This window comes from Cnephaeus nilssonii, assembly GCF_951640355.1.
Source record: "Cnephaeus nilssonii genome assembly, chromosome: 17".
Lineage (NCBI taxonomy): Eukaryota > Metazoa > Chordata > Mammalia > Chiroptera > Vespertilionidae > Cnephaeus > Cnephaeus nilssonii.
Genome location: NC_137088.1, coordinates 6220776 through 6241233, shown reverse-complemented (window position 1 = coordinate 6241233; position 20458 = coordinate 6220776). Strand labels below are relative to the sequence as shown.

Here is a 20458-nt window from a genome sequence, read left to right as displayed (position 1 = left end):
CTTCCCGAAGTATTCAGCAGCACTTTTCTTCAAAATAATGAATTATAACTTCCTGCAAATGCTCTTTTTTTGGCACGAAATTCTACGTTTTTAAGTGTAAAAATATCTATGATGTTAACACCTTCAGCAAATTTGACATATGAAGTTTTGAAGCTTGTTGTCAATACAACAAAATAGCATACATATCAAATCGCATATATATCAACATATGTGTAACTCCATCTATTGAAAAAAATCCGCATTATTAACTGGTACACCTAGTATATATGTGTATGTGTGTGTCTGTTACATACACACACTCTGAACCTTCTCATTCTATCCTCTAAATGTTCATCTCTCTTTCATATGCACAAATAATTCTCTGTGCATGTATGTATATGATTCCTAGTAACATATTAGATGAAGAGAAAAAGTAAGCCTTATCTGATATTTACCTTTTTTCTGGATCCTTTTGAAGGCACAATGAAATCATTTTTCTAAATGATTTTCCATATTTTTTCAGCATTTCTTTATCTTGAACACCAGTTTCCAAAGAAGGAGGATCATTCTGCAGTGTCAGCATCAAAACCTGTAAGAATTTTCAATATAATAAAAACTTCTAAAGACTCAGTAAAGTAAAATTAAATACTGTGGCCACGGCATTTTAATATGGATAACCCCCAACATACAAGCAGGTATTATTTTCTGAAAGTTCAGAATCCAGAACTTAGACCAGTTGTTCAGAATCCAGAGTTATCCACATAAACAATATCCTATAGGAAGTTGGCTTCCCGGATGCTGTGCCTACCAGGCACACTGTATGTCCTGTGATTAGACTCCTTTCTTCATGTCTTCTGTCCCCATTCGTATACTGCCCAACTACCTTTAAAAAAAATTAAAACCGTAGCAAAATTCAGAGTGTGAACTTGCTGACTTTACCTATTCATGGCTCTCTTTCAACTTGACGCCTCGTAATCTGGCCTTCTCTTCCCAGAACTCCTCAGATGTTCTAACATTGAAATCACTAATGATGTCCTAGGTAACAAAGCTGGAGCCTTTTTTTAGTTGTCGTTGTTCCTACTTTCCCCACTGCAACTGACAATCTTGACTATCCTGTCCGTCTGTTCCTTCTTGGACTTTCATGGCAACATACTAGCTTAATGCACAGAGATGCAAGTAATGAAAGTCATTTTTATGTGATGGGACTTTGGGTGACTTTTTACTATACTGTTTGACTATTTTTATAAAAGCACAAGCCATTTTTCTACATATAAAGTCAACACTAAAAAATAAAAGGAGGCTACAAGCAGAATTATTACTTGCTTTTCAGAAATGGAATTACTAAGGTTGGTGATAGTTTTCATTTTGAGCAAATAGGTTAATTTGTGGATGTCTGTCAATAATTGTAGGAGTCACTGACTATAATAAATGAAAAGCAAACCTCATCCTCCTCCCACCAATCTTTTTATTTTATTAATTTTTTTAACTTTTTTATTATATTTATTGGGGTGACATTGGTTAATAAAATTATATAGGTTTCAGGTGTACAACTCAATAATACATCATCTGTATAATGTACTGTATGTTATCACCCCAAGTCAACCTCCTTTTTAAAAATAAGCCATTTCTGCCCTTGCTGGTTTGGCTCAGTGGATAGAGCGTCAGTCTGCAGAATGAAGGGTTCCGGGTTTGATTCCAGTCAAGGGCACATGCCCGGGTTGTGGGCTGGATCCCCAATAGGGGGCGTGCAGGAGGCAGACGATCAATGATTCTTTCTCATCATTGATGTTTCTATCTCTCCGTCACCCTTCCTCTCTGAAATCAATAAAAATATATTTATATATATAAAAGGCTAATATGCAAAGTGTCCCCTTGGGAGTTCAACCGGGAGACCGGGAGTTCGATCGCTCCCTATGACGTGTGTTGACCACCAGGAGGCAGCACAGAATGAAGGAAGGCCCCAATCAACCCATGAAGGAAGGCCCCGATAGACCCTGATCGCTGGCCAGGCCTAGGGACCCTACCCATGCATGAATTTCATGCACCAGGCCTCTAGTTTAAAAATAAATAAAAATAAGCTATTTTTTTGGTTTAAAATCAGCCTCACACCTTACAGTTATATATTTTTTTAAAAAAATTCTTTTTAAAATTTTGTGAATATCCACTTTCTCCTAGGAATCTTCAACCTTTAGGCAAATTATGACCTTAAATGTTACTTACCTTTCACAGAACCAAAATTGCACCCATCAAACATGTAGGTCAATATATATGTACTAGAGGCCCAGCGCACAAAATTAGTGCACTGGGGGGGAGGGGTCCCTCGGCCTGGCCTGCGCCCTCTCACAGTCCAGGAGCCCCTGGGGGATGTCCAACTGCTGTGGAGGCGGGAGAGGCTCCCGCCACTGCCGCTGCACTTGCCAGCCATGAGCCGGCTTCTGGCTGAGCGGCACTCCCTCTGTGGGAGCTCACTGACCACCAAGGGGCAGCTCCTGCATTGAGCATCTGCCCCCTGGGGGTCAGTGCGTGTCACAGTGACCAGTCATTCCGGTCAATTTGCATATTACTTTTTTTTTTAAATTTAGGATATGTTTTGAATATGGAGAGAAAGAGGTTTTTCATAATAATATTTTTACTGGTTTTTTACCTCTCCACATTGTTGGAGCCTTAAAGGGGACAGAATAACATCTTTTAAAGGTTCTACAGTACACCAAAGTCATATAGGTGTGAGTAATATCAATATAACAATTCACAATGGTGCTCTGCCATTTTAAACAGTCATAGAATATCTTGTAAAATGGCAAGAACTATAAACAATAACTGCAAACAAAAGAACTATAAACAACTGCAAACAAAACAGAATTCATGTGCATATTACAACTAAAGGGTCACACAGATAGAAATGGTTACCAATAGTACTGGTAGCACCATCTTAAACACAAAACATCATTCTGTTACTAATGTTGGGGACAGGTAGTAGTTCAGGTAACTACTACCATCAGGAAATAATAATAGGCCTTTTAATAAAAGCTGCTTAGTGTCCTAAGAAAACTTTTATTCAATATTAAAAATAATACATATGTATGGCACATGAACACTGCATTGATTATCTTATTTAAGACATAAAAAGCACTTAAATCAGTGCCTGGCAAAATAAGTGCTCAATGAGTGTCAGCTATAATTACTATTAATTCATAACTCTTCCAATAACCTTATGAAGTAGAAACAATCACCATCCCCAGTAAGGCTGTTCATCCCCATTAAAGGTGATTGTAAGGAACACACACTAAAATGAGAGGCATCAGACCCTAATATCAAACCAGTTAGCGTCAGGAGACGGACAGTCATCATATAAAGAGGACCGCTACAATGTACAGTCATTCAATACTAAACACCGAATATCTATTACAGATTTTAACTGCCACAAGAGTCAGAAGGAATGCAGGGCAGAATTCCATGAGTAAAAAAGTCAAATGGAGAAAGGTTCTAAAATGGAACTGGTACAGAAGCTGGGGTAGTACTTGGGGTATAAGCCTCACCTTCATTGGCGGATACTTATGATAAGGAGCAGCCCCTGTGGCTAGTTCAATCGCTGTGATCCCGAAACTCCAGATATCAGCTTTGAAATCATACCCTCGGACCTGTAGAAAATAGAAAGATGTACATGATTACCTTGACCAGCCTCAAAGCACTTTAAAAAAGTAGCTTCCAACATGTGTCAAGAAACATGGAAGTGTTCATGAGCTTTAAACCAATCATATAACCTAAAGTAGGCAAAAGCTAAATATACGCCGAAACGGGTTTGGCTCAGTGGATAGAGCGTCGGTCTGCGGACTCAGGGGTCCCAGGTTCGATTCCAGTCAAGGGCATGTACATTGGTTGTGGGCACATCCCCGGTGGGGGGTGTGCGGGAGGCAGCTGGTCGATGTTTCTCTCTCATCGATGTTTCTAGCTCTCTATCCCTCTCCCTTCCTCTCTGTGAAAAATCAATAAAATATATTTTAAAAAAAAAGAAAAGCTAAATATACTTGGGAACAGGAAAAAATAAAAGCAAACTGAATGAATGTTCACCAACAATGGGAAATCGTTAAATATGGTACATTCACTTAAAGAAATATTATATAAGTAAACAAAAGCAAGATTAATAAATTCCATATGAAAAACAACTGGGATAAAAATATAAAATTGGTCATAATGCCTGGTCAGTGTTGCTCAGTGGTTGAGTGTTGACCTATGAATCAGGAGGTCAGGGTTCAATTCCTGGTTAGGGGGTGTGCAGGAGGCAGCCAATCGATGATTCTCATCACTGATGTTTCTATCTCTCTTTCCCACTCTGACATCAATATAAACATATTTTTTAAAAAGATTAGATCATTTAATTTGTATTAAGAAAAATATTACTAAACCAATCTTCATTATACTAGTATTATTCCTTAGGTTGTCTTTAGTATAAATCCTAGTTGCATGTGTCCTTCGTAAAGTTCTAGTTTCTTTTTGGGGGTTTTTAAGGGAGGACAAAAGTCTTAACCAAGGAACAGATATGTGTATTTCCCAAACCTAACCTAGTATACCAACAGAAGCAAACATTACCCAGTGTTTTTCAACTTCATAACAAAACCCGAAACCATTTTAAAACACACAGTACCTGTTCCATAACTTCAGGTGCCATCCAGCAAGGGGTTCCAACAAAGGTCTTTCTCACTTTATTTCGGGTAATATCACCACCAGTTGCTAAAAAAGCACTAACACCAAAGTCTGAAACAGAAAATAACAGCAAGGTATTAAAAGTACAGTAAGTAACATAAATGAATAGGAACGTAATGTAGTTATAGTTCTATATGCAAACAGCATGACATCTTCTGTTCTTCTTGCTGAACTTTTTTTGTGTGTGTGAGAACAAAGCAAGTTTTATTCAAGTAGAGAAAAACAAAGGCCAGGGCACGGGCATTGCTACACAAGAAGCAAAAAGTATGCATCCCAGCAGACATGGGCCAACTAGAAAGTAAACTGAGCCTCTGCAGAACTTCTGGACCAAATTAAAACACAGCTTAACAGGTCCTTCATTCCATTCCTCTCCTCCTCAACACATCATCATAATCTTAGATCTTCCTCCTTGCTCCACTCTATTCTTTTCACTTTATCTTCCCAAACTGAAACTGCATACTCATCTATAATAATAAAAGTGTAATATGCTAATTAAACCAGACAGCCGAAGGACCTCCGGACAAAGCCGGGGCTGTGAGGGCCGAGGCAAACCGTCATGGCTGCGAGGGCTGAGCCCCTTGCACAAATTTCGTGCATTGGGCCTCTAGTCTATCTATAATAAAAGGGTAATATGCTAATTAGACCGGACGTCATTCCAGATGAAGCCAGTGTCGGAAGGAAACCCAGGTTCCAGGTGCCTGTTGGCAGCTGGCAGGAAGCCCGGATCCCAGGTGCCAGATGGAAGCCAGTGCTGGCAGCCGGGGGAAGGAAGGCCTACTCTTGCACGAATTTCATGCATTGGGCCTCTAGTTAAACAATAATTCCCCACTGCCCTCTCCAAGCAGCCCTGGCAATCAGCATTCTACTTTCTTATGCCAGTTATAAACAGAGAAATGTACAATTAATACAGCATTTCTCTGTTTATAACTGGCTTATTTCACTTAGTATAATGTCCTCAAGATTCATCCATGTTGTAGGATATCAGAATATCCTTCCTTTATAAAATAAATAATATTCCATTGTATGTATATACCACACTTTGTGTATTGATTATTTCATTGATGGAACACTTGGTTTGCTTCCATGGTTTAGCCACTATGAATAATGCTGCTATAAAAATGGGTGTACAAACATCTGTTTGAGTCCCTGCTTTCAGTTCTTTGGGTATATACTCAAAAGTGGAACTGCTGGATCCTATAGTATTTTAAATGTTTCAGGAACTGCCATACTGTTTTCCACAGCAGCTGTACCATTTTACATTTCCACCAACAGTAAACAAGGATTCCCATTTCTCCATATCCTTGTTATTTTCTGGGTTTGGGGATTTTCTTTTGATAGTCAATCCTGGTGGATATGAGGTAGAATTTCCTCGTAGTTTTGATTTGCATTTCCCTGATGATTAGTGATGTTGAGCAGCTTTTCATGTGCTTACTGGCCCCTTGTTTATCTTCTTTGGAGAAATGTCTATTCAACTCCATTTTTAAACACCTTGTTCTTTTTTATGTTAAGTTTTAAGAGTTCTCCGTAAATTCTGGATATTATTAGTCTCTTATCAGGTATATGACTTGCAAATCTTTTCTCCCATTTAATGGGTTGCCTTTTTACTCTTTTGGTAGTGTCTACGCACAAAATTTTTAATTTTCATAAAGGCCAATTTTTCTACTTTTTCTTCTGTTAAGCCATGCCTTTGGCATCATATCTAAGAAATCATTGCCAAATCCAATGTCATAAAACTTTTTTTTCTATGTTTTCTTCTTAGAATTTTATTGTTTAGGTCTTATGTTTCAATCTTAGATCCATTTTGAGTTAATTTTTGTATATGGTGTTAGATAAGGGTCCAACTTCATTCTTTTTCATGGGAATATGCAGTTTTCTCATCACCATTTGTCCTTGAATAGACTTGGTACCTTTGTCAAAATAATTTAACCATATACAGGGTGGGCAAAAGCAGGTTTACAGTTGTGAGTAAGGGAAATACAATTTATTCTCGCACTTTTATTTTTTAACTAGAGACCCAATGCACGAAATTCATGCAAGAGTAGGCCTTCCTACACCCGGCTACAGGGACCAGCTTCTCTCTGGCACCCAGGACCCAGGCTTCCCTCCAGCCGCTGCCAGGCACCCAGGACCCGGGCTTTGCTCTGGCCGCCGGCAGGCACTTGAGACCTGGGCTTTGTCCAGAAGGATGTCTGGAATGACGTCCGGTCTGATTAGCATATTACCCTTTTATTATTATAGATGATTGTATTTTTCCATACAACCAACCATAAACCTCTTTTTGCCACACTCTGTATGTGAGGGTTTATTTCTGGACTCTCTTTCCTATTTCATCTGTCTCCGACTACCTTTATGCCCGTAACATACTCTTTTTAAAAATATATATATGTCTTAAATGATTTCATAAAGGAAGGAAGAGGGAGAAAGAGAAACATCAATGATGAGAGAGAATCTTTGATTGGTTGCCTCCTGAACTCCCCCCCTTACTGGAGATTGAGCCAGCAACCTGGGCATGTGCCCTAACCGGGATTCAAACTGTGACCTCCTAGTTATTAGGTCAAGGCTCAAACACTGAGTCATACCGGCCAGGGCATACATAACATACTACTTTTATTACTGTCGTTTGCAGTAAGTCTTAAAAACAGGAAATGTCATTCTTCCAGCTTTGTTCATTCTTTTTCAAGATTGTTTTGCTTGAGGTTACTTGAGATTCCATATGAATTTTAGGATGGGTTTTTCTATTTCTACAAAAAAAGGAGAAATTATTGGGATTTTGATAGTGACTGCACTGGATCTGTAGATCACTTCGGGTAGTACTGACATTTTAACACTACAGGTATCACCCACTTTCTAGTTTGCATAATACAAAAGACTACATTGAGTACCTGTTTTTACTAACTAAAAGAAACCTGTAGCGGGGGGGGGGGGGGGGGGGGTTGTGTGTATTTTTTTCTGTAGAGGGTTTTCACTTTTACAAAAAAAGCTGTTATTATACCAATGTAGGTTTTTGGTGAGAGCAAGTGGCTAAAGTTAACATTCTTGAAAGCAAGGGATATTCTTTGCTTTAAGCCGTTTTGGCTTATGAAAGATTTCATAAAAATGCTCTACATCAGGATAGTGAGAAAACCTGTATAAACAGTATATAACTGGATCATGTGTTTTTATCCACTTTGCCAATCTCTGTCTTGACTGGAGAGCTAACCCATTTACATTTAAAGCAATTACTGATATGATGAGACTTCTGTCATTGTATTACTTATCTTCTTTATGTCTAATAGATTTTCCCTCATCTCCTACATTACTTTTGTGTTTTGTGTTTAGTTGGGTTTTGTCTATATTTACACTATTTTCTTTGTGGCTACCACAGGGGTTAGACTTGCCATTCTAAAATTATAACACTCTAATTTGAATTTATATCAACTTACCTTCAAGACAGAAAAACTCTTCTCCTGTATAGCCCTGTTCCCACTCTTTTTGATTATTGTTACAAAAGCACATCTTAATTCAGTGTGTGTTCAAAACCATAAATGAACAATTCTTTTAAATGCATTAGTCTCTTAAATTATGTAGACAAGACGAAGTTATAAACTAATGTTACTGTGATACTAACTTTTAGACCAGTAACTGTTTCTAATAGTGTATTAGTTTCTTAAATCATGTAGAAAACACAAGAAGTAGAGCTACAAACCATTGTTGCAATAACACTTATAATAACAGCTTTTATACTTGCCCATGTATTTACCTTTATTGAGGTCTTTATTTCCTCATACTGCTTGGAGTTATTGTCTAGCATCTTTTCATTTCACTTTGCAGGTCTCCCTTGAGCATTTCTTGCAGGGCAGGCCAAGTGGAAACATATTCCTCAGTTTTTACTTATCTGGGAATGTCTTAATTTATCCCTCACTTTTGATGAAGTTTTATTAGATAATGGATTCTTGGTTGACAATTCTTTTCTTTTAGCACTTGTATATATCGCCCTACTGCTTTCTGGCCTCCGAAGTTTCTCGTAAGAAATCTGCTGACATTATTCAGTATCCCTTGTGACAAGTCATTTCTTTCTTGCTGCTCTCAAGATTCTTGTCTCTGGCTTTCATAAATTTGATTACAATGTGTCTCTTAGGGTTTTTCATACTTGGTGGTCATTGAGCTTCTTAGATGTTTATATTCATGTCTTTCATCAAATTTGGGGAGTTTTCAGCCATTATTTCATTAAATACTCTCTCTGCTCTTTTCTCTCTTCTCTTTCTGGACTTCCCACAATGTGTATGTTGGTCCACTTACTGGTGTCTAACTACTCCCTCAGCTCTGTTCACTTTTCTTCAGCCCTTTTCCTTTCTATTCATTATATTGCTAATTTTCATCTCCCTATCTCCAAGATCACCAATTCTTTCTTCTGCCAACTCAAATCTGCAAGTGAATCTTCCAGTAAATTTTTCATGTCACAGTACAAGTTATTGTACTTTTTGCTCCATTATTTCTTTTAGGCTTTCTCTCTTTATTAATAGTTCCATTTTGTTCAGACATTGTTTTCTTTGGTTTCTGTATAGCATCCATTACTTCTCTGAGCATCTTTAAGATGGCTGTTTTAAAATCTTTGTACAGCAGATCTGCCTTCAGGTCTTTTTCACTGACAGTTTCTGTTGATTTATGCATTTCCTTTGAATAGATCACACTTTGCAGTTTCATTAAATGCCTTGTAATTTTGTTGTTGTTGAAAACTGGAGATTTAAATCTAATAATATGGCAACTGTGGAGATCAGATTCTACCCCATTTCCAGGGTTTGCTGTTTTTTGTAAATGTTTTGTTTCTTGTAGACTGTGTCAAGCATCAGCCTGAGATGTAAACTTAAAAAGTCTTCTCAGATCTTTTCTGCACTTTTCCCTTGGCATGTGCAGTCACTTTCCAATTTTCCCTGTAAATGTAGGTTGTTTTTTAATGTCCTAGTCTTTAATGTCTGGCTCCAAAAGGGGAAAGACGAGAAAAATGAAGGGAAGGAAAAGGGTGCTGGCCTATTAAGTTGCCTGGAAATCACGGGGCGGGGGGTGGGGGGTGGGGTGGGGTGTAACAACCATAATGGCTGTTTGTCTTTTTGCCTGCACCTTTGAGATCCAAAGCAGCAATCACTGATCAGAACACAGATACATGATATTTGGAGAACAGATCATTTTTGCCCACTATGATTCCCACAAGTTGTGTGCAAACCATTCCAAAACATGCACAGCTGTGTACAGTGGCTGATGGGTGAGAAATTTGGCTCTGAAATTGACCAAATTAAGCACAATTTGCAATCTAAGACCTTCCCTAGAATTTTCAAGCCTCTAATGGTCCACAGAATTTTAAAACAGTTACAGTAAGTCCTCACTTAACATCATCAACAGGTTCTGTGACTTTAAGTAAAACAATGTATAATGAAACCAATTTTACCATAAGCTAATTGATATAAAAAAGAGTTAAGTTCCTACAGCATCTCATCTATATTATAATGAAATGACAGACAAAATGTTATTCTAGAACCCTGCTGTACATCAGATTCTGCCAGTTCAATTTCTGTCTAGGTGGGAAGACAGATTCCTGGTAATAATTCTATTCACTATTTTATCACAATCCTCTGCTTTATTTTTTTTCACCTCATTTTGCTTCTCTAAGCAATATAGACAATTGTCCCTGATGTTCAACTTATATAATGGAATCACATTCCATATACAAACTGTAAACCTACTTCTTCGGGCCCCTGTAATCTAATTTGACTGGCTTATTTCATCCTCTATCTTTATAATTTATTAATGTTTTTGTATGTTGTTGTAATTCTATTCAATTTCAACTAGATAGTATTCTAATGTATAAATTAACCACAAGTTATTTACCCAGTATATTAATGAAGGGCTGGGGACTGTTTTAAACTTTCTCAATGCTTATGAGCACCACGGCACACATAAGCATGAGTTTCTCTAGGCCATGCCATCTAAAAGCCAAAGTTTTAGGATATGAATATCTTTAACTTAATTTATACTTTCACGATCAGAGTATGAGATTTTTTTCCTTGCTTTACATTCAAACTAACAACTGGTATTATTAGATGTGTAAGCCAACTGAATCAGTATGACATGGTATCCCAATGATATTTTACTTTGTTTTTAACTGATTACTAGTGAGGTTGAACACCTTTTATACTTATGTTTTAATGTCTTCATTTGAGAAACCTTATGTCTATTTTCTAATCAGATTTTTTTCTTAATGAGTCCTTTATATATTCTAAATTTGAGCCCTTTATCAGTATTCATGCTGCAAATACCTTCTCTATACTCTGTGGTTTGCTTTTTACTTATTCATGGTGATACACTGTTGATTCCTCTTTTGATGAATAAAGGTTGCTAATTTTAAGAGTCAAATTTATCAATCTTTTCCTTTATATTAGAACGTTATGTGGCTTGGTTAAAATACTCCCTTACCTTAGGACATGAAAATGTACACCTAAGTTATCTTTTATGCTGAAGAAAGGATTAGGTTTTGAGTGATTATCTTCCTCCTGCCAAACATCCGACTGTTGCAACAGTGTACATGGCCTAAGCTGAGGTTTTCTCAGATAATCTGCTTGCTCCACAAGCCTGTGTTCCACCATTCTGGATTCTCGGCCGGAAGCAAGGGTTACTTCACCAGGATAGCCACCTTTGGCAGACCCTGGACACCAACTCTTCAGCTCTGAGTCTCCCAAAAGCGCACTTCCACCTATCAAATGACTCTTCCTAATTGGCAAATCCCCCATGTCCCCCAGTATAGAAGCAGCTCTACATCACCTTTCTATAGCATTTTATTCTTAAACATAATGAGGTTTCTTGACTACTTCTCCTTTAAAAAACAGTACAGAATGCTATTAGAAACCATAGAAAAAGACCCTAGTGGGGGATTAGGAGTGGATATCTAGAAGGTGATGAGTAATAGTCAGAAAAATGTCTAAGATTGAAAATGAATACTAAGAAGTGAAGAATATCTTGAGAGTCAGCAGGGATGTGCCAATATAGAATGCTTGACTAGAAATGACCCAGGGAAGAGAAGAGCAAATTGACTAAGAAAATGTAAAGATGGGTAATGTGATTCTACTGACCATTAAATCAAAATAAAAGAAATACTAATCATTACCTGCAATCTGTACTGAACCATCTTCTCCAAGAAGAATATTTCCAGCTTTCACATCTCTTTAAGAAAAACAAAAGTTACATATTAAAATAACACGTATTCTTTGGAGTCACATACTTTAAGAAATTGTTCACTATATTCATACAACATAGCTAATGAAGTGCTTTATTTTGCATTAAAGGGTATTAAGGCCAATAGTAAAATTTTAAAAATTTTAGTCACCTGTACTAGAATCCAACCATTATAAACAGAAAGCTAGAATAACATATAGTTTTAAAACCCGAGGTGATTAAATGTTCGATTGGGATAATAATAGTGACCAAAGAATGTGATCCTCACCCAATTCTATTTTGTGAAATACATTGATTTTTTTTTTCTAAAACCTAATATATGATCAAAATTTTTAAATGGTCAGTATGTGGTTGAAAACAGGGATTATTCTATGATTATAGCATAAAGACAGATATAAATTATTCAAACACCTCTATATTTCTTTGATGACTATAGTAGCTCAAGCAAAACATGAATACATTCTTGTTATAGAAATCTAAACATCACTGAAAAGGCCAAAGTCTCTTTCACTACTATTCTCAGATCTAGCATTCTCTCCAAATTTCCAATTGTTATCATTCTGACTAATGGAATTTGTTCCTATAACGTATCTGGGTTTTTCTTCCAACATAAATGATATCATTCTATCCACTTCAATATACAACTTTCTTTTTCTCATGCAACAATATGTTAGTGGTATCTCACAAAATTTAAAATCATTAAATTCTGCAAGTAGTAAATCCACTTCTTGAAAACCTGGAGAAACTCTCACAACATACAGGTAATGAACAAGGGGGTTCACTGAAGCATTGTCCATAATAATAAAAGCGTAATATGCTAATTAGACCGGATGTCCTTCCAGACAACCTTCCAGATGAAGCTGGGGCTGTGAGGGAAGCCCAGGTCCCAGGTGCCAGAGGGAAGCTGGTGCTGGCAGTCGGGGGGAAGGAAGGCCTACTCTTAAACGACTTTCGGGCCTCTAGCTTGTAATAACAACCCCAAATGATAACAGCCTAAGAAAGCCAGCAACAGCAGAAAGGTTAAATTAATTCTGTTATATCCACAAAATGGAACAAGGTCAATCAACACTGTGACTTGAAATTCCCTCTAATACATACTGCTAAGTAAACAAATCAAGCAGAACAGTGCATCTTGCGTGCCCACGTGCATGTATATACACACACGCGTGCACATACACACGCACACACCCTCTCCTTTCTATATACAGCAAACGAAGAGCAATGAGTAGGTCCCTTTTGTGGAGAGGAGTGGGACTGAAGTTAAGGGGAATGATGTTTTTTTGTGGTTTTTTAAAAATATATTTTATTGATTTTTTACAGAGAGGAAGGGAGAGGAATAGAAAGCTAGAAACATTGATGAGAGAGAAACATCGACCAGCTGCCTCCTGCACACCCCCTACCAGGGATGTGCCTGCAACCAAGGTACATGCCCTTGACCGGAATCGAACCTGGGACCTTTCAGTCCGCAGGCCGATGCTCTATCCACTGAGCCAAACCGTTTTTGGCGGGAATGATGTTTTAATAGCTTGTGGGACTAGACTCATCTATTTATTTTGTAATTAAAATTAAACATAATTAAATAAATAAAAGAGAGCCAGCCCTTGGATCTAGACAAGAAAGAAAAGCAAGACTACCTCGTGGAGAAAAGGAACCAGTGAAAAGCACAACTCTTTATCCTTTCCCTGTGCATCTTTAGACGTAACCATTCCTTGGTAACAGTGAACAACAGTTTCACAACTGCGTGCAGCAGCATCACTATACCAGAGTACACACCTTTTGGTTTTTAGTTAGAGTTCTTGATTTAATTCTGCACTTCTCTCCAGAAGCAATCAAATTGTATTTAACTGTTCTGTTGGATTTATTTAATATCACACTTACTTCCATAAGAAGATCTGAGACAGCATCACCCTACCAGAGTATATACTAAATGTTTCCTGAATATACACTAAAGCATAAGAAAATTATGTTATTATTTGTACTGCTTATAAGTCCAAACAATTTACAGGACATTTTCCCAGAGGCTGACTTACAGTGGAGGCTAACTCACTTTGCTCTACAAACCTGAAGTCTCTGACTCTAGATACTATGAACAGGAGAAAACTGAGGACATTCCCTTCCCTTGGTGACAAAGATCATTCAACTGAGTCAACCATGAACCTCCAACTCCCTTTTTATCTGAGCTCATCTGGAATGGCACCTAAAATTCAATGGAAAAACCAATGTATAGTTTAGTTACTTCCTCCGCTGTTTTTAACAGCAGGGTGTAATACAGTATACACAGATCATAGAAACATGACTGTATTTCTGGGTCTTTCTCTCTCATTTCATCATGAGCCATACATGGGACTATATCATAATACATTTCTGTATCACCAGCACTTACTTACTTAATATTATGATTAGAACATAGTAACCCAGATATTTATCAAATAGATTTAAGTAAACAAACAGATCCTCTTATGGAGATAAGTGTGATATTAAATAAATGAATAAATTCAACAAAACAGTTACAAATAAAATTTGATTGCTTCTGGAGAGAAGTGCAGTATTAAATCAAGCAATCTAACTAAATACCAAAATAAAACTTGATTGCTCCCTCCCCATTATTCCAACTCCCAATTCCTAACTCTATTCCAAATGTTAGCGTTATAAACCAACAGAATATAGTCTAATAGGATAACCCTAACTACGCATCAATAGGAGACCAGTTAGACAGTGGTAAAGCTATATAATGAAATACTATGAATACTAATGAATATATGTGTTAACATGAAGCAATCACCAAATATATTCTTTTTTTAAAATATATTTTTACTAGAGGCCTGGTGCATGAAATTCTTGCATGGGTAGGGTCCCTAGACCTGGCCGGCGATCAGAGCCTATCTGTGGGGCAACCGGCAGGGCAATTGGGGGGCCCTCGCTGGCACTTGCCTTGGCTGGCCTGGGGCCTGTGGGCAGCTCCTGCATTGAGCGTCTGCCCCCTGGTGGTCAGTGCATGTCACAGCGACTGGTCGTTCTGCCAGTCATTCTGCCGTTTGGTCAATTTGCATATTAAGCTTTTATTATATAGGATTGATTTCAGACAGAGATAGAAACATCAATGATTAGAGATAATCATTGATTGGCTGCCTCCTGCATGCCCCCAGGAATCGAGCCCGCAACCCAGGCATGTGCCCTGACCAAGAATCAAACCGTGACCTCCTGGTTCATAGGTCGGCTCAACCACTGAGCCACACCAGCCAGGCTCCAAATATATTCTTAAGTGAAGAATATTATATGTAATATGTTGCCATTTGCCTGGGTTTGTTTTTGTTTTTTTAAGCAAAAAGAAGAGGGATATATAAATTATGTTGATATTGGCCTAAAATCTCTCAAAGGAGTCACAAGAAAATGGTAAGACCAAGCATGTCAAACTCGTGGCCTACAGGCCACATGTGGCCCACAACGAATATTTTTGTGGCCTAGCCAATATAATGAACGGTATGTAAGAAATATTTTAATAAAAATTTCATAACTTAATTTTTACAATATCTTGTTATACATAATTATTAATAACGAACTACAACGTTCGCCAATGACTGATTACTGTAATCATGTTGCATTCATTTCCCTTATGTGCATTACACACAGGTGCACCATTTCTCTCCACTAATACTAGCAGAGAATATTTTAGCAGCTGATTGCTACGTCATTAGTCTTGTACTGACGTGTTTGGTGTGCGCAACAGGAAATATTTCACTTTTGGAGAACAAGAAAAATAAATTTATTTGCATTACAGTTATTAATTTGTGCAGTTATTCAGTGTCTGGTAAGATAATATCCAAGAAAAATATTAATTTTTATTAAAATGTTCTATTATTTTATGTTGATTACTCATTTATTTCAGCCCTTTGTATTCAGCATGTCTCTATCGAAATAAACCTACATTTTTATGAAAATTGAAGCTTTCGTTTTTTTTGCAGCCCACATAAACTTAAATCTCGTTTATTTGGCCGTGTTAGCCTTTGAGTTTGACATGCTTGGTCTAGAGGTTCAGGGAAGGAAGAAGACTATTTTATTTTTTCAGAACAGTTTGAAATTTATATAGAAATTGAGAAGATAGTACAGAGTTCTCATACACCTTATACTCAATTTCCTTTATTATTAACATCTTACATTGGTATGACACTTTTGCCACAATTAATGAACCAGTATTGATGTGTTACTATTAACTAAAGTCTACCATTTATTCAGATTTTTTTAGTTTTCACTAAATGCCCTTTTTCTGTCCCAGGATCCCATCCAGTATACTATATTACATTTAGTTGTCATTTCTCCTTACGCCCCTCTTATCTGCGACAGTTTGACTTTCCTTGTTGCTTTTTTAAAAATATATTTTTATTATTGATTTTTGAGAGGAAGGGAGAGGGAGAGAGAGATAGAAACATCAATAATGAGAGAGAATCATTGATCGGCTGCCTCCTGCACGCCCCACACAGGGGATTGAGCCCACAACCCAGGCATGTGCCCTGACCAGGAATAGAACCGTGACCTCTGGGTTCATAGGTCAACGCTCAACCACTGAGCCACGCCAACCCGGCAAGACTTTCCTTGTTTTTGATGACCTTCACAATTTTGAGGAATAAGGGTCTAGTTTTCCACAGGATGACCATCTGATGGGTTTGTATGTTTCTCTTGTGATTAGACTGGTGTTATAAGTTCTTGGAAGAAAAACCACCGAAGCAAAGTGCCATTTTCATCACATCATGTCAAGAGTACATGGTATCAACATAATTTAGTCACAGTTGATATTGAGAAGACTTGTTTTTTATCATATATATCTTGTGCTATTTAAACTTTTACCTATTTAAATGATGTTTTCTAAGTTTGTGTCTTTCATAAATGAAGGGACAGTCATGCATTTTCAGTAGAACTTTCACCTTTCCTGATCGATTCACCAGATAATCAATTCGTGTTCCCTTTTGAAACCACAAGTGCAATCTGTAGAAGAGCTTGCGGGAGTGAAAGCAGAGGAATGCCATGCAGTCAAAGGACTCACTGGACACTTTACACACAGCAGGACAACTGACCTTTCAAGAAGAAGATTTGTAACTAAATATCTGGCGTCAATATGGTCCTTGATGAAAGAACTGTTGTTACTCGCCACAAAGAATATCAAGCAACCCAGCAGCCCCGACAGTTAAATCCTCCATCCACCTTTAAATAGCAAGAAGGTGAGTTCTGTTTTTCTCAGCTTAATGCCATTTCTCACATGTCACTATTGCACCAAAGTTACAAATATCACAGACATGCTTGACTTTCTCATTAATGCAGAACACAAGTTTCTCCCCATGACATTTTTATGATTCATCAATCAGCATAGTTTATGGAAAATTTGAAAAAGGGCAAGAGAAGAAAAAAATCAAAACAAAAGCTGGCAAACGCACTACATTTAGGCATCTTAAACTAAATATTTAACATTTCTTTTTCTGGGGGGCGTGGGCAGTTCACTTTGACATATTTATTTAATTATAAGAACTACTTTAAATCAATGTTACTAAACAAGGAGAATTCTGAGATTGGTTTTGAAAATTCAGAACTCTTAGCACCTTTCTTGCTTCTCTACAAAAAAACTTGCTTTCCCCCTCCATATTCTAATTACTCCTTAAAACCTCAGTTTTACAACTTGGTAGATGATCTTCAATCAGTTAGTTTTCTGGGCTTTTGCTTGTCTGTTTGTTGAGGGATTAGGATTTAGTAGGTGATTTTTTTAAAATTCAGATATAACTGACAAAACTAAGATATTTTAAGTGTATAACAAAAATGTGATGGTTTGATATAGGTATATATTGAGAAAGCATTCCACCCCCATCGAGTAACTTAACACATCTATCACCTTACATATTTACATTTTTTTTGGTGAGAACATTTAAATTCTATTCTCTTAGCAAATTGCAATAATACAATATATTGTTATCAACTACAGCAGGTCCTGTATTAATGCCTTTCATTCAACATCATTTCATTATAACGTTGATGAGATGCTATAGGAATTTAACACTTGTTTATAAAATGTTAATAAAAATAAATAAGTAAAAATGGTAAGAGTGGGCAGTATTGTCTTGTTCCTGATCTTAGAGAAAAAGCTTTCAGCTTTTCACTGTTGGGTATGACATAAGCTGTGGGTTTGTCATATATGGTCTTTATTATGTTAAGTATATTACCACTATACCCAGTTTGTTGAGAGTTTTTATCATGTAAGGATGTTGAATTTTGTCAAATGCTTTTTTTTTAATCTATTGAGATAATCATAAGATTTTTGTTATTCATTTTGTTAATGTAGTATATCATATTGATTGATTTGCAAATGTTGGACCATCCTTGCATCCCTGAAATAAATCTCACTTGATCATGGTATGATCCTAATGCATTATTCAATTCAGTTTACTAATATTCTGTTGAGGATTTTTGCATCTACATTCATCAGGGATATTGGTCTGTAAATTTTTTCTTGTAGTGTCCTGTCTAGCTTTGGTATCAGCGAAATGCCAGCCCTTAAAATGAGTTTGGAAGTGTTCCCTCCTCTTCTATTTTTTGGAAGAGTTTGAGAAGGATTATTGTTAGTTTTTCTTAAAAATTTGGTAGACTTCTCCAGGGAAGACATCTGATCCTGGACTTTTCTTTGCTGAGAGGTTTTTACTGATTAAGTCTCCTTATTAGTAACTGGTCTGTTCTGATTTTCTATTTCTTCATGATTCAATCCTAGAAGGTTATATACTTCTAGAAATTTACCCATTTCTTCTACACTGTCAAATGTGTTGGCATATAATTGTTTGCACTACTCTTTCGTGATTCTTTGTATTTCAGAGATGTCAGTTGTAACATTCCTTTCATTTATAATTTTACTTATTTGGGCTCTTAGTTTTTTTGTTTTTTTTTGATGAGTTTGGTTAAAGATTTGCTAATTTTATCTATGTTTTCAATAAACCAACTTTAGTTTTATTGATTTTTCTTTTTTTATATTTCTACTTTATTTATTTCTGCTCTGATTATAACTATTTCTATTTCTTTCCTTCTGTTTACTTTGAGTTTGTTTCCTCTTTTTCTAGTCCCTTTAGGTGTAGAGTTAGAGCTATTTGGAATTTTTCTTGCATGGATAGCTATGAACTTCCCTCTTAAACTGGTTTTGTTGCAAATTTTGAAAAGTTGGTGTTTTCCTTTTCATTTGTTTCAAGATAGTTTATTTCCTGTTTTAATTTCCTCTTTGATCCATTCGTTAGTTTAATAGCATGTTATTTAGTCTCCACGTATTTGTGTTTTTTTCCAGTTTTCTTCCTGTAGTTGATTTCTAGTTTTATGCCATTGTGGTTGGAAAAGATGCTTGATATGATTTCAATTTTCTTGAATTTATGAAGGCTTGTTTTGCTGCCTAATAAATGATCTATTTTGGAGAATGTTCTGTATGCACTTGTAAAATGTGTATTCTGTGTTTGTTGGATGAAATGTTACATAAATATCTATCAAGTCCATCTGGTCTAATGTGACATTTAAGGTCATTATTTCCTTATTAATTTTCTATGGTCGTCTGGATGATCTATTCACTAATCTGAGTGGCATATTAAAATCCCCTACTATTATTGTATAACTATGTTACATAGCTTTTTAAGTGTTATTTTATTTTTTTAAGTTTTAATTAAAAATATTATTTTACAAAGAGCTTTTAATAATTTGAGAAAATATTCAAGATGTAAAAGAAACAAACAAAAAAAGAGACAACATTATATATACAGGTTTATTTTAAATATTTTTTAGCACATGAAAGAGACTAAGAAGGAATAGTCAAAAATGTTATCAGTGATTGCAGTGACTGCCTCCTGATAAAAAATTGGGAATTTTTCCTGTTTTTGTATTTTAAAACACTAGCTGTGTAATTAAAACCCTAACCACAATGTATGAAAACTAGTAATGCAAAGAACCATGTTAACACTCAGATTATGATTAACTCCGCAAAAGAATAGGAAATGGCCTCAATGAAATGATAGAGCACAACTACCACTGCACTCATCCAAAAGATAAGGGAATTGCCTTTGACGTACCTGTGAATCTGTCCGTTTTTATGCAGGTATTCCAACCCTTCCAACACTTCTTTGAGGATTGTAGCAATGGCAGGTTCGTCTAGGACTCCACTTTTGTGTTCCCCCTTCGCCACAATGTGCTTAATAATATCCAGAACAGAGCCTGAAAACAGAAGACAGTTTTCCCATAAAATTTTAACTAATTCAATGATTCGGAGACATTCTGAAATCAAATTATATGTAAACCTTTTGATAAATTGTTTGGGAAATAAAGGAAAAAACAGCAAATATAAAGAAATACAGAAGTTTAAGATTAATAATTTATTCTCAATTCTAATCTAAAACAGAAAGTAGCCTGCTAATATCCAAAGAGTAGTGTTAAACAAGCATCATCTTCAGATTTATGAGAATTAATAGAGAATTTTTAACCACCTCTGAAGAATACTTAGGTTAATCATGCCCATCAATTAACACTTTAACATAAGGTATCACAAACCAATTTAAGTTCCAATATCAGATTA

General features: G+C 36.4%; 1 protein-coding gene across 1 annotated transcript in view; it reads right to left on the bottom strand.

The window, feature by feature from the left end:
• The window catches only part of OXSR1 (oxidative stress responsive kinase 1), a 77526-nt gene that overhangs the window by 25293 nt on the left and 31775 nt on the right, over positions 1-20458 (bottom strand). The window contains exons 4-8 of the mRNA XM_079794414.1: positions 19959-20100; positions 11816-11871; positions 4622-4731; positions 3516-3617; positions 435-568 (exon numbers count right to left, since the gene is read on the bottom strand). Coding sequence (XP_079650540.1) covers positions 435-568; positions 3516-3617; positions 4622-4731; positions 11816-11871; positions 19959-20100 — 544 coding nt within the window. The remainder of the gene's footprint in view (positions 1-434; positions 569-3515; positions 3618-4621; positions 4732-11815; positions 11872-19958; positions 20101-20458) is intronic.